Source organism: Festucalex cinctus, chromosome 1, assembly GCF_051991245.1.
Source record: "Festucalex cinctus isolate MCC-2025b chromosome 1, RoL_Fcin_1.0, whole genome shotgun sequence".
Lineage (NCBI taxonomy): Eukaryota > Metazoa > Chordata > Actinopteri > Syngnathiformes > Syngnathidae > Festucalex > Festucalex cinctus.
This window is the reverse complement of record NC_135411.1, coordinates 4,819,815-4,834,475: the sequence shown is the minus strand read 5'-3', so window position 1 is coordinate 4,834,475 and position 14,661 is coordinate 4,819,815. Positions and strand designations below refer to the sequence as shown.

Genomic DNA, 14,661 nt, shown 5'->3' with positions numbered 1-14,661 from the left:
AGGTATTGCCACACACTTCCCACCAGGGGGAGCATCATCTCATCAGCGCCACACTCAGAAGTACAAATGCAATTGCATTGTACTGTCGGTTCTCTTAATGTGATCATTTTTGTCGGAACGCCGCCTGTGAGTCGCAGCAGTGGCCGGAAACGGAGCTGGTGTGTGAAGCCCGGAAGTCCAGGTGGCATCTACTCCATTTGATTTGTATTTTGATTTCAAAATGTGATGAAAGGTTGTTTGGCGACAAGAACATTCTGCCTGCAGAGGCAAAAGTGCCACATGAACAGAAATTATATTACCACATGCAAAATGAAAGAATCAAAACCAGGTATGGACACAATTTTGTTCTGATGTCATCTGAATATTGTATGCTAATCGTGTCAAAATTGTTATATAGAAAGATAAAATGTGCAAAATGCACTAGCATATGGCGTGTTAGCTAGCACGGAGCTGTGGTGGTTGAGTTAGCAACAAAGAGTAGGACATTTGCGTCAATCATTTCAGTGATAACACTGTTCAACAAAAAATTTTAATCGCAGATGGCTTTGTGTGTCTGAACGTATTCTCGACGCTTATTTGGGGAAAATTGCAAGGTGGCTTTATTTCTATTTCATACACAAGGCAACTCAATGTGCTTCACACAAGCAAATACACAACACGTACAAACATCAACAAACAACCATTAACAAAATTCTGAAGCAAACAAAAAATAACTTCCTAAATTACGTACAAAAAAAAACATTTAAACACATTAACAGCAAACATTTAATATTTACAGGTTGAGTAGTTTTGAAAGCATTACATTTACACTTAAGATGCATTGACACTTTTACAGCACACCAGTCTCACTTCCCTTCATTTTTTTGAAGCTTCAAAGATGGCTGCCATTCTCACCAGCACACTCGTGTCTCTCAGCAAGCTTTTTACAAGAGAATCTTTTAGGACAAACACTGCAACTGAATGGTTCCTTCCCACCATGTGTTCTTGTGTGCTTTCTTAAATTTGTAATGGAAGAGAAGCTTTTTCCACAATCTGAGCAGGAATACGGTTTCTCTCCAGTGTGTGTTTTTGCATGTGCTGTTAAAGAATTGGTGGAAGCGAAGCTTTTCACACATTTTGTGCATGAATATGGTTTCTGTCCCGTGTGTGTTCTTATGTGGCTTCTTAATTCAGGTTTGGCAGGGAAGATTTTGCCACAGGCTGAGCAAGAAAAAGGTTTCTTGCCAGTGTGTCTTCTTGTATGTGTTGTTAAATTTGACTTCGAAGAGAAGCTTTTGCCACAATCTGAGCAAGAAAAAGGTTTTTCCCCAGTGTGTGTTCTTGAATGTGTTGTTAAATGTGACTTCCGAAAGAAGCTTTTGCCACAGTGGGTACAAGCAAAAAGTTTTTCCCCAGTGTGTGTTCTTGAATGTAATGTTAAATGTGACTTCCGAAAGAAGCTTTTGCCACAGTCTGAGCAAGAAAAAGGTTTCTTGCCACTATGGATTCTTGTATGCGTTGTTAAATATGACTTGCAAGAGAAGCTTTTGCCACAATCTAAACAAGAAAAAGTTTTTTCCCCATTGTGTCTTCTTGTATGTCTTGTTAAAGCTGACTTCTGAGAGAAGCTTTTGCCACAATCTAAACAAGAAAAAGGTTTTTCCCCAGTGTGTCTTCTTGTATGTGTTGTTAAATTTGACTTCGAAGAGAAGCTTTTGCCACAATCTAAACAAGAAAAAGGTTTTTCCCCAGTGTGTCTTCTTGTATGTGTTGTTAAATGTGACTTCTGAGAGAAGCTTCTGCCACAATCTGAGCAAGAAAAAGGTTTCTCGCCACTATGGATTCTTTTATGTGTTGTTAAATATGACTTGCAAGAGAAGCTTTTGCCACAATCTAAACAAGAAAAAGGTCTTTCCCCAGTGTGTCTTCTTGTATGTGTTGTTAAATCTGACTTATCAACATCATCATCATCATCATCATCATCATGAGAAGAAAGGGACCTTATGTCATCACTTTTTGCTTTTGATGATCCCCAGTGGTCTGCATCACTTTCTGGAATCATGTTTTGAGGATTTAAGATCCTGTTTGGAGGCTCCGCCCCTCTGCCCTCCTCACTCTCACCCTTGACTTCATCTTCACTCTTTAAAGGGGCGAAGGTCATTGATGACTTGAAGGTCATTGGTGACTTGGTGACGTCATCCTCAACCTCCTCCTCTTTGACACGAACGGGCTTTTCTTCCTCTTCGATGTAAGGATGTTCTTCCTCCTCTTTAACATTCGGAGGCTTCATGTCCTCTTGGTCAGGACGAAGATATTTCTCAGCGACGTCTGCAGGACACAAGAAGACAAACACACATTTGGGTTGGTCAAGTCAAATTTCAAGCGTGAGATGATGTGCATTATTGTTTCTACAGTGCACCTCGACTTGGGGCCACCGCACACTCGGATTGGCCCATCCCAAAACAACAAAAAGAAAAAGGAAAAAAAAGTATTGGCCTTGTTAAAAATCTGACAGCCGATATAAGGTCAAATCTAAAACCATTTTAATCTCTATTGATTGAAGTCGACTAAATTGAGTTGAGGTGATATTATCCATCCGCATACATTTAAACTTTTACATAGAAAATTAAAACACCTATTTGTAACCATAGTTAGGCTGGAAGACCCCTACTTCCACATGATTCATCCCATTCTCATCTTTCAATTTAAACATATTCCAAATATTCACGCCTTACCCACAATTCCCGATTTTGTACCCAATTTTTCCTCATGCATTCTTAATGGAAGATTCAAAATTTCCTTCCACATTTTTCATCCAATTTACTTCATTCCAACGTCAATATATTCCACCAAATCATACCACGAGCTCTTTTCCTGTTCCAAAATTCACGCCTTACTCGCAATTCCCGATTTCCTACACGTTTTTTCCAATGTATTCATAACGGGAGATTCTACATTTCACATTTACTTCCACATTCTTCATCCAATTCACCACATTCCAACTTTAATGTAGTCACCAATTCTCCTTTTTTAGTTCCAAAATTCACGCCTTAATCACAATTTCCTATTTTGTACCCTACGCCTGCCTTCAGCGGCAGCCATCTTGGCCAATTGATTTGGTACACCAGGGATTCTCGCCAGGAAATGCCCCAGCTTGAATAGGAAGTGACCTGATTTCAACAGGAAGTGACACAATTTCAACAGGAAGTGACCTGATTTCAATAGGAAGTGACCCGGAAATGGCATAAAATGAACAGGAAGTGACTCAGAAGTGGCTTTAAATAAACAGGAAGTGACACAATTTCAACATGAAGTGACACAATTTCAACAGAAAGTGACCTGAAATCAACAGGAACTGACTTGTTTTCAACAGGAAGTGACCCGGAAGTGACCTGATTTCAATAGGAAGTGACCTGGAAGTGACTTAGAAACAACAGGAAGTGGCCCGATTTCAACAGGAAGTGACCTACCAATAGGAAGTGGCCCGATTTCAACAGGAAGTGGCCCGATTTCAACAGGAAGTGACCTGATTTCAACAGAAAGTGAGCCTTACTCCAGTCCTCAATCTTTCCTCCATTAATTAATTCACTCGTTAATTTACCTTAATTAAGCGCAACCGCTTCATTCCATTTTCATGTGTCGTCTTGTGCGCAGTTCGCATATATGCCCATATGAACTCGGCCCTTATTTGCAAAATGGACTCGATTGTTATTGACTGCCGTCTTCGTGAATGCTACAGTTGCAACCAGTGATATTTTTGCCACCGAAAAATTTACATCATAATTTTCGTGACTGATTGTTTTTCCTGACGAAAATTAAATGAAAACTAAAATAGAAGCCATTCATTCAGACAATAACTATGATTAAAATTGACCGACAATTTCGGCAATGACTAAAATGAAAATGAAAACAACACAGTCGTGAAAATTCACACAATCCAATCAGAATGAATGAGAAAAGAACCACTCAGAAAATGTTGTGTTCACTGCACTTTAACTCAGCTCAACTTTAATTATAAAGCGCTCTAAGAACAGGCATTGCTGTATACAAAGTGCTGTACATAAACATAAATTGTGCAGCTGTAAGATTAATCTCAAGCAATTTAATTATGCACTTTTTCTTATTCAGGTGAAAAGTTACATTATTGTCAGTTGAACATGATTCATTGAAACAAGAAAGACACCATTGTATGAAATGTGTCTTGCGTGTTAAACTAAAGTCACAAATAGGTGTGCTATAATTTTCTGTATAAAAGTTTAAACGTATGCTGAAGGAAAATAGACTAAACTGTGAATATAGTCGACTAAAATTTGATTAAAACTAAAAAAAATTTTTCTGAAAATGAAGAGCTGCTGCTTGGAAGCTCCACCCCTGTATCCTCCTCACTCTTACCCTTGTCTTCATCTTCACTCTTTAAAGGGGCGAAGGTCGGTGGCAACTTGGTGACATCATCCTCAACCGCCTCCTCTTTGACACGAACGGGCTTTTCCTCCTCTTCGATGTAAGGATGTTCTTCCTCCTTTTTAACATTCGGAGGCTTCATGTCCTCTTGGTCAGGACGAAGATATTTCTCAGCGACATCTGCAGGATACAAGAAGACAAAACACACATTTGGTTTGGTCAAGTCAAATTTCAAGTAGGGCTGAATGATTATGGAAAATAATCTAATTGCGATTTTTTTTCACCCAAAAAAATGCGATTGCGATATCATGCGATATCTGTGATTATTTTTTCAAGGTCGTACGAGTGCGTGCAGCATGTACGAACGTCCAGTTTGTTTTCGGCCACAGGTGGCAGTAGAGATTTGAAATTTTCAATCTTCCATATAGCTGATTTAATAATATTTAATATTAGGGCTGCACGATATTGGAAAAACATGCGATATGCGATATACTCGCCGAACATAGCGATATCGATATTATTGCGATATTTAACATTTACCTAAAGAAATTACATTTTTATTACCTAACGAAAGAAAAACATTTTTCATGGGGCAAAATAAATGTCAGGTTTAAACACCATTTTTGACATTTTTAAACTGCACAAATAAGGAGACAGACATTAAAATAAGAAAAACAAGGCCTTTACTTGTACAAGGAGAGATGAGCGAGAGATGTGTGCTGGTCACAATCCTCTGGCTCATTCTGACACACATTCACATTTCCTGTCTTTACATGGAATTCGCTAACAAGTGGTCATAAAAGGAGGTTGAGACATAGCATCGTTGTGGCATCACAAATACAACAGTCATAAACACAGGAGACGTCCTCTAACCATAAAACTTTTTTACGACCACTAATCCTTGAACACCGTCGATAGGTCGCTTGCACATGTCGTCACTTCCGCCTCGGATTTCTCGTAGTCGCCATGCTGGGTGGCCTCCATTTACGTAGCGATTCGGTCTAACACGTATCTATCACGTTTGTTTTCTGCGTTTAAAATGGTACATTGTTGCTGCATCGTTGGCTGTTCGAACAATGCCAAGGGGGAAAATGGTCGGTCTTTTTTCCGAATTCCGAAAATAATTAGGAACCAGGGCCTGGAGACAGAGGAGTGCGGACTCCGGAGGGAAGTCGTTACTTTGGGCTCGTGTGTGCAGCGATCACTTTGTGAGCGGTAAGCGTGTTTACCTTTATTTAATGCATGAGGATTAATAACGTTTCGACCGCCCATATATGGGCAAGTTGCTTATGTTTTGGATTCATGAGCAAGCAAGTTCGGTAGTACAAGCTGGCTAGCGGACGTTAGCCGAAAGCTAACATCGAACATTTTCACCCAAGTAGTGCCAGTGCAAAGTGTTTACTGCTGAAATTGGATTGATTAGTCTTGGGCTTTTAATGCCGATAACATGTTTTTTGGTGGCAAAATGTAAACTTGGAAAAAAAAGAGACAGAAGGGGCTGATGCAAGAAAACAGACCCCCGGTAGCCTACACATCATGCTAAAGAACTTATTCACGGCCACCCTACTGCGGTAAAATAACCAGTCTTTCCATATTTTATTTGTTTATATATTTGTTTATTTTAACAGGTCGCCCTGCGCCCGTTTTTCTGTCCAATCATCCCGACTGGGCTCCAACATTAAAGTTGGGTCCCAAGTTACAACATCTATGTCTCAGCCCAGTCGGTGCCAAGATATGAACGTGCACAGGAGAGACAAGCAAAGAAAAGACGACTCGAAGTGGCAGAGATTGTTGCAGTTATGCAGCCAGATGGCTCCAGTAACCTGTACCCTCAAGTACTGCTGACATCATTGACTCTGGTATGCCACTCAGAATTCATAACATGATATATTGTATGCATGAGTGAATGTATGTGTTTATGTTTGTGTGTGTACACGCACCTTATATTTTAGAGACATTTGGAAGTGTTTATAGAAATAAGTATTTGCCTGTAGCAATGTTCATACATTAAAAAATGCAACAAAATGTGTACATTTCTTTTACACTGACAAAAAAACTATACTACTTTACTATATTAAACCTATTACTGGTACCGTATTTTTTTTTTATTATTTATTTATTTTTTTCTTTAGGGATCTCATGCCACACCGACTTGATTGCCAATGACATGATGGAAACGAAGGCGAGCATCAAAGCATTGGAGGACGACAACATGCGACTGTTTGTTTGGCGCTAATAAAGGCAGCGTTTATACAAATTCTATTGTTGGGTTTGTTTACAAAGCTATACATAATACAAATGACAGGATTTGACTCAATGTGCAATATGGTCCCTCTTAAAGTAATGGCATAAATCTCTATTATTTCTAAAAGCACAAAAAATGAAGTGAATAATGATTAGATGTAGTAATTTCAGGGTTAAAAATTGAACTGTTAATTAATGTAGTTTATTTTAGCACAGGTGCCTACCATCCTGAGATGACGGTATGATGTAATGTTGATGGGGTACGCAATGACTTTCATTATACTATGTACAGAGGAAAAAGTTGCTCTCTTTTAAATTTGTTTAATGAAAGACAAGTACCAGTACTGTGTTTCAGTTTTCCCAATAATCCTTGTTTCACACTTGTCACAAAACCACTGTCCTTTTGGCAGTCTAGATTGGCACACTTCAAGTGATATCATTTGATTTTACAATCTGCTGCAGCACAAAAAACTACTTTATTCCGCATCTTTGAAGTACATGAGCAAGTGGTAGGTGACAGCGGCTGAGCAGGAACACTGGAAGTCCACTGCTGATCTAGTAAATGCTCTCCCGAGCAGTTCAGGTAAGGAGGGGATTTTGGGGGGAAAAAAAACTCTGGCTTTTCCAACTGGCCAAAACGAGCGATCTGGGTGGACTCGCTCAATCACACTTTGTCCACACCACAAAGTCGCAGAAGTCCGTCCAGTTAAACTCATCTGTGCCTGAATCTGAAAATATTACAAACATTGTAATGAAAATATGAAACATAGAATTAAATAAGAAACTACAAAAAGTAAAGCCATACATACCTGGTAATAATATTGGTGTTGTCGTGACAAGTGATGGGAATTGTTGCCATCCGGCACCAGACAGAAATTGGGTGTTGTGACAGCCTCCTTAACCGTGAGATCATAAGAAAAGCTGTCAGTATGCTCAGTAGTTACCATGAACACGTTTTATTGTACTGGAAACTGAAACTAAAAATACGTCCTCTGAGAGTGGTTAACCTTAACCATTTAGAACAGGGGTGTCAAACTCATATTAGCTCAGGGGCCACATGGAGGAAAATATATTCGCAAGTGGGCCGGATCGGTAAAAATGTAAAATAATTTTTAAAACGTTGCCGTCAATTACATGCAGATTTTCGCTATTTGTGGGCCAGCCCTAAATTGCGGGGCGCATCTGTACAAATATTGTCCCCAAATTTTTTTGCATAAACCTGTACATTGTTCACTGATTGTGTGCCGGGTGCCGTTAATGAAGTTATACGGACGTTAATCCTTGTCAATGTGTAGTTGAATGTGTGTATTATTCAGCACGTTTGTATTTGATTCATGTTTTTATTTTTTAAACAAACTCACTTTAAATTGTTTTTAAAATAACGACATTCAGAGCAATTCCATGTACAAGTTGCATTGCTCAACTGAGACTTACTTGTGTAATTGTGAATTTATAAGCTTTGATTGTGGCCGGCTGATTAATTGGACCGACATTACTTTTTTTTTTATTTTTATTTTTTTAACTTTACAAAACTATCTCGCGGGCCGGATTAAACCCCATTGCGGGCCTGATCCGGCCCCCGGGCCTTATGTTTGACACCCCTGATTTAGAATAAGTTGATTAAGTAACATGTAACTAGTGAAAGGGTAGCATTAAATTTAATTAAGCCACGGGGAGGCTGTGCAGTTACTTTTTATTCTTATACGCTCTGACATATTTGCCTGTTATAAAATGATTAGAAAAACCACATCAGGTAAACCCAGCTGTGCATGTAAACACAATAACAGGAAGCCTGAGAACAAATCAACATTTTTGTGTGCAGAATTACCAACACCATGTGGTTTACTTACGTGCAACAGCAACCGTTTCTTCTGATGCGATGTTAAAGTTTACACTCTGTATCCACCCGCTTACAAAATAATTGTAAGCCTCCAGGGATTTGTTGGCGTGTTATGGAGCATGTTGTCAACACGAGGTAGTGAAAGATGTCCAGAGAAGTCACATTTGGCCAGCAAGCTTTCTCCGTCAAAAAAAATTCACCCTTGGTCAGGACGTAATTAGGATCAATCCCACCACACAGAGACACCTTCTGCCTGTATCGTTGTTTTTGATCTTCCGGTAAATCGTGAAAATGCTGCGAAAATTACATCAGGTTGATAAGCTCTACCGTGTAACTCGCGAGTGTACCTTGTGAACCGGCGGACACCCAATATGGCGCCCGAAGAAAAAATTCCCATGATGCATTACGATGTGCAAGCGACCTATACAGTGGCTCACAGTAATGACTGAAGTTTCAGATAAATAAATAATACATTTTCATACAAATCTTAACAGTGTACATGTACAAGTTTACTGAATAGCATTTTCAAAATTTTAGTTAAAAAAATAAATCGCAACAATCGACTTATAAATTCGGATGGGGATTAATCGGCATCGAATCGAATCGTGACCTATGAATCGTGATACGAATCGAATCGTCAGGTACTAGGCAATTCACACCCCAATGATACAACGTACTTTGCTTACAATTTCACATTTTATTTGTGTGTAACATTTAATGAATGTCACAAATGAATCTAGTAGGGCTGCAATATAAAATAAAAAATGTAAACAAAGGAGGCACGGCGGCCTAGACATTTTTATAAGGCATAAAAAAAATAAAGTTCAGACAGTCATAAATTAAATGCAAAAAAATATTTATTTTTTTTCCAAAGTGCAAAGTTTCAACTTTCTTATGAAAGTAGCTTTGTAGTGCAGCTCGAGTTGTAGATTAACAGCATATAACATTATTTGCATGTGGCAAATATGCAATTATATCAAAATAAACACAAGCATTCGGTTTTACTGAATCTGCAATCAAACGCGCCATCGCCTCTGTCTTTTTTTTTTTTTTTCCCAGCGAGGCGAGTTTCTGTTATACGGGGTGACCCGCGCAAAAGACTCTTGTAGTTCGGTTGACTTTTGTTGGGTTTTCTTCGTGCGTTTTGTTCCAGATTCACTTACCGCTTATACGTAAATACGTATATGCTCGGCTTCAAACTGAGCGAATTGATTCATATCAAATGTAGCTTCTCGATTAAGCTGCTTGATGGAGGAAAAGATCATAAACAAACAGTTAATAGACTTTTTTTCCCCCAATATTTATTGAAACTCAACTCTCATATAAAACGGCAAACATTAGATCTATTTTGGTTTGTAAAAGCAGGATAATATAAGTAAATAAAACGTATAATAAATAAATAAGTTAAAATAAATGGACGTTAAGTTTATACCTTTATCAAATTAAATGAATACTCAGTCATTGGTAATTCCAAATACTCAATGAAGAAACAGGTAATCCATCAAAAGATAAAAAAGAATAAACGCAAAAATCCGAAAAATGAAAAGTAAAAAAAAATCTCAAAAGTAATCCAAAAATGGGCATTAACTTTGAAGAAATAATAATCCTTTTGAAAAGTGGTAAAAATTGTTAACTACTCCTTTCTTAATCCACAAGTGTCGAATACCCTCAAACAGTAAAAGGCAAAAATAAGAAGATGAGATTTTTACTGATCTTCCGTTTCCTTTGTGACGACTCTTCTTTAGACTGCTTAAGTTTTATTAATTTTGAATTATTCAACAGTCAACTAGAAATATTTGGCTATTTGTCTTATGCTGTTAGGTAAGAAAGGGCACAATAAACATTTTTCTATCGTCATGCCGATATATATCGCCCAGCACTATTTCAGATTAATCGGATTCATTTTAATGTTCCTGCAAATGAGGGTTGCCACGACGACAGGCCGCGAGTTGGCTACATTGCATCTCCAAACGGCCCACAATCCCGCTCACACTTCTTCTGTATGGAGGACCGAAACTGTTAAAATAAAAATTTAAAAAATTAAAAAGTAAATGAAGACATGAACAAATAAATGCATAAAGTGAAAATAAAAAATGATATTCAAACTTTTAAAAAAAAAAAAAAGTACAATATAAATGGAAATAAAAACAACAGAATAATAAATAAATTTAAATAAATAAGGTGAATGAAGACATGAACAAATAAATGCATAAAATGAAAATAAAAATGGATATTAAAAAACATTTTAAAAAATTATTGCAAAATATAAATAGAAATAGAAATAAAAACAACAGAATAATTATATAATAATAATAATAATAATAATACATTTAAATAAAAAAGTAAAAAAAAAAATAAATATTTATATAAATAAATACTGTCCCACTTTAACCAATGCATTGCTTTCCCATTTTCTTTGGGCGGTTGAAATAAAATAACAAATACTGTGTTTTTCTGGCCAGTTCTGTATAAATGAAGGTGCTTAGCATTACTTAACATTTTTGGAAGAATATATTCCATTCATCTTAGAAAAGAAATGCAGATGTGGACATCGCGACACTAAGTTGCAGGGGGAAGCAGCACATGTGGTGCAGATGACGAATACGAAAAACTGTGTCCCATTTTGTCTTCTACAGAGCAAATAAATCACTCGAGCATCTTGATTAAAACCCTACGCACACGACTGTTACATTGGTATGACTGTCCGATGACTGTTTAACCGTCCTGACTGCATGTTTTGTTTTGTTTTTTTAACGCTATATAGTAGTGCTAAGCAAGGCGGAGTAATTAGAAGTGTACAAACCTGCTGCGTGTAGCACAATTCGAGGCTCCTCGCAAACATCGTCCAGCGGTTGAAAATGTTGCTCGTTCTCTTCTTTTCCTCCAAAGAGTTCCTCCTCGTCCTTTGGTGTCGTTCTCGCCGACATTTTGGCACAATAATGCCGACAAAGTCACACTTGGTCTCTTCCTGACCACGTGTTATGTGCTTCTCTTTGTTAGCGGCTAGCGAGTTAAGCTAAGCTAAGCTAAACTAAGCTAAGCTAAGCTAAGATAAGCTAAGCTAACGAGGCCGAGAACACTGACCTGAATACATGAACGACTGGATAGCCGAGAGCCCCATACACGTGAGTGGAGCTCTACCGGAAACACGTGGTCTCCAATTCCGTCTTTTTTTTTTTTTAACTCAGCCTAAACGTAAACTATCTTAACTCAAAGTAATGTTGACTTATACTGAAAATCTTTGATTGTTACCATGTTTGTATGTCTTACAGCAAATAATAAAAAAAATAAATAAAAAAAACTCAAAGTAATGTTAAGTAGTAGTGTAGCGCAGCGCCACCGAATGGCCAATGTAGCGTAATTGCAGTAAATCGTGTCTTTGACGGTGGTTTTGTCAAAACAACAAGGTGGACGCAAACTGATTTCTGTCGTGATGGAATATATTCATTCACAAAAGCGTAATAATAAAATAAATAATTCATTCAATCAATAATAAATAAGGTTATTGCACCAGAGATTGAATAAATAATAATCATAATAAAATGCAAATTCAATCAATCAATAAATAAGGTTATTACGCCTGAGAGTAAATTAATAATAATAATAATAATAATAATGAAAATAAAATTAAATAATAAAAATTCAATCAATCAATAAATAAGGTTATTACACCGGGTGGTTTCCACGTTTACATTACACATTTATGCTTCCTGTTCCTTCTCGAAAGCAGACTCCTCAATTGTGCAGGATTCTTGGATTAAGCATGCGGCAGAACGCTCAGTCTTCAGTGGCGTGGCATAAAACGCCCATAATTATATATCTTTAAAAAAATAATTTAAAAAAAGTCAGTTTCCCTTCCTTTACATTCAGCTCGAGTGTCAATAAATTTTGCAGCAGTTGATGTGGGTGCTGAAGAAGTACTGTACATTATTTTGTACTCTGCAGGCAGCTCCTTCCAGTTCACAACACCTGTTATGTGTTATTGAGCATCTTTGTAGATCGGCATTAACAGGCAGAACACCTTTCCACTTGAAATCCAGCTCCCGCAAATTCAAGCATTTTAAAACTTATGACTTGAATGCAAAAACTTGAACATTTCGGAATAACTCACAATTAAGTACTCGTAACTTTTTATTTTGGTGTAAACATATAACGCGTCACATGCAATTGAAAACAAGTTTGAAGATACCCAGTGGCGATATAGTGCAATAATACACAAACAATTAGACATTTTTAAGGAAAATCAACAGACCCCCCAAAGAATCCAAAGAACACGAGAATTGCAAATTTAGCAGTGAGCACACAACATAGAACCGTGCACTCGAACAAAAGGAAAAGAAAACAGGACAAAAAAAAAAAGAAAAAAATAAGACTATAACAGACGATATATTCTTAAAATTATCAAATACCGACTACGCTTGCTTCGTTTTACCCGTCCTCAATTATTCCAAAACTTTCGATTTTCTCAACTTCCGATAAAGTTTGTTGTTGATATTGTATACGTTGTTTAAATTCAAATTGTCTACATGTTTTCGAGACTGTTTTGTTCAAATTAACTAAATAGTTAGTTGATAAAGTTATTTGTTTTAAAAAATTATTTGCTCGAAGGCACGTGTTTCCATCCATCTTCTGCTGCTTATCCGAGGTCGGATCGCGGGGGCAGCAGATTTAGGAGGGAAACCCAGACTTTCCTCTCCCCAGCCACTTCAACCAGCTCCACCGGTGGGATCCCAAGGCGTTCCCAGGCCAGCCGAGAGGCATAGTCTCTCCAGCGTGTCCTGGGTCGTCCCCGGGGCCTCCCGCCGGTGGGACACGCCCGGAACGCCTCCCCAGGGAGGCGTCTAGGAGGCATCCGAACCAGAAGCCACCTCAGCTGGCTCCTCTCAATGCGGAGGAGCAGCGGCTCGAATCTGAGTCCCTCCCGGATGACCGAGCTTCTCACCCTATCTCTAAGGGAGAGCCCGGACACCCTGCAGAGGAAACTCATTTCGGCCGCTTGTATCCGGGATCTCGTTCTTTCAGTCACGACCCACAGCTTGTGACCATAGGTGAGGGTTGGAACGTAGGTCGACTGGTAAATTGAGAGCTTCGCCTTTTGGCCCAGCTCTTTCTTCACCACAACGGACCGATACAGAGTCCACATCACTCGGGACACTGCACCGCTCCACCTGTTGATCTCCCGCTCCATCCTGCCTTCACTCGTGAGCAAGACCCCAAGATACTTGAACTCCTCCACTTGGGAAAGTATCTCATTCCCGACCCAGAGAGGGCACACCACCCTTTTCCGACTGTGGACCATGATCTCAGATTTGGAGATGCTGATCTTCATCCCAACTGCTTCACACTCGGCTGCGAACCGCTCCAGTGAGAGTTGGAGATCCAACAGCACCACATCATCTGTAAAGGGCAGCGATGCAGTGCGGAGGCAGCCAAACCGGACCCCCTCGACGCCTCAGCTACGCATAGAAATTCTTAGAAAGTTATGAACTGAATCGGTGACAGGGGGCAGCCTTGGCGTAGTCCAACTCTCACTGGAAACGAATCCAACTTACTGCCAGCGATGCGGACCAAATTCTAACATCGGTCGTACAGGGACGAAACAGCCCGTATCAGGGGGCTCGGTACCCCATACTGCCGAAGCACCCACGGTCGAACGCCTTCACCAAATCCACAAAACACATGTGGACTGGATGAGTGAACTCCCACGCACCCTCGATGATCCTGCTGAGGATGTACAGCTGGTCCACGGTTCCACGGCCAGGACGAAAACCACTGCTCCTTCTGAATCCGGGACTCAACTTAGACCTTATCAGGGAGGCTTAGCAATGTGATCCCTCTGAAGTTGGAAAAACCCTCCGGTCCCCCTTCTTAAAAAGGGGGACCACCACCCCGGTCTGCCAATCCAGAGGCACTGTCCCCGATGTCCACGCAATGTTGTAGAGGCGGGTCAATCACCACAGCCCCACAAGATCCAAAGCCTTTAAGAATTCCGGGCGGATCGCATCGACACTGCCCCGAGGAGCTTTCCAACCACCTCAGTCACTTTGATCCCAGAGATAGGAGAGCCCACTTCAGAGTCGCCAGACTGCTTCCTCAAAGGAAGACGTGTTGGCGCAATTGAGATCTTTGAGGTATTCCCCCCACCGATTCACAACATCCCGAGTCGAAGTCAGCAGCACACCATCTCCATTATACAG

The 14,661-nt window shown here is 39.4% G+C and overlaps 1 protein-coding gene across 3 annotated transcripts; it reads right to left on the bottom strand.

Moving 5' to 3' along the window:
• Window positions 1–812: 812 nt before the first annotated feature.
• On the bottom strand, window positions 813–11,550 carry LOC144007214 (uncharacterized). Of its 3 annotated transcripts, none has more exons than XM_077506640.1 (3): window positions 11,268–11,550; window positions 4,372–4,560; window positions 813–2,307 (listed from the first exon to the last, which is right to left on the bottom strand). In XM_077506640.1, exons 1-3 carry the CDS (start codon window positions 11,389–11,391, stop codon window positions 872–874), a joined length of 1,749 nt encoding a protein of 582 aa, XP_077362766.1. In that variant the 5' UTR covers window positions 11,392–11,550; the 3' UTR covers window positions 813–871. The 3 variants fall into 3 exon arrangements, with proteins under 3 accessions (XP_077362766.1, XP_077362767.1, XP_077362775.1); XM_077506641.1 differs by lacking the exon at window positions 11,268–11,550 and adding an exon at window positions 5,254–6,240; XM_077506649.1 differs by lacking the exon at window positions 4,372–4,560.
• Window positions 11,551–14,661: the final 3,111 nt, after the last annotated feature.

Bases quoted from the DNA above. Each gene is read 5' to 3' on its own strand.
- LOC144007214 (XM_077506640.1), bottom strand. From the start codon at position 11,391: ATGTCGGCGAGAACGACACCAAAGGACGAGGAGGAACTCTTTGGAGGA. The intron at 4,561-11,267 runs GTTTGTACACTT...TGTATCCTGCAG, and splicing joins AATTGTGCTACACGCAGCAG to ATGTCGCTGAGAAATATCTT. The intron at 2,308-4,371 runs GTAAGAGTGAGG...TGTGTCCTGCAG, and splicing joins GAGTGAAGATGAAGACAAGG to ACGTCGCTGAGAAATATCTT.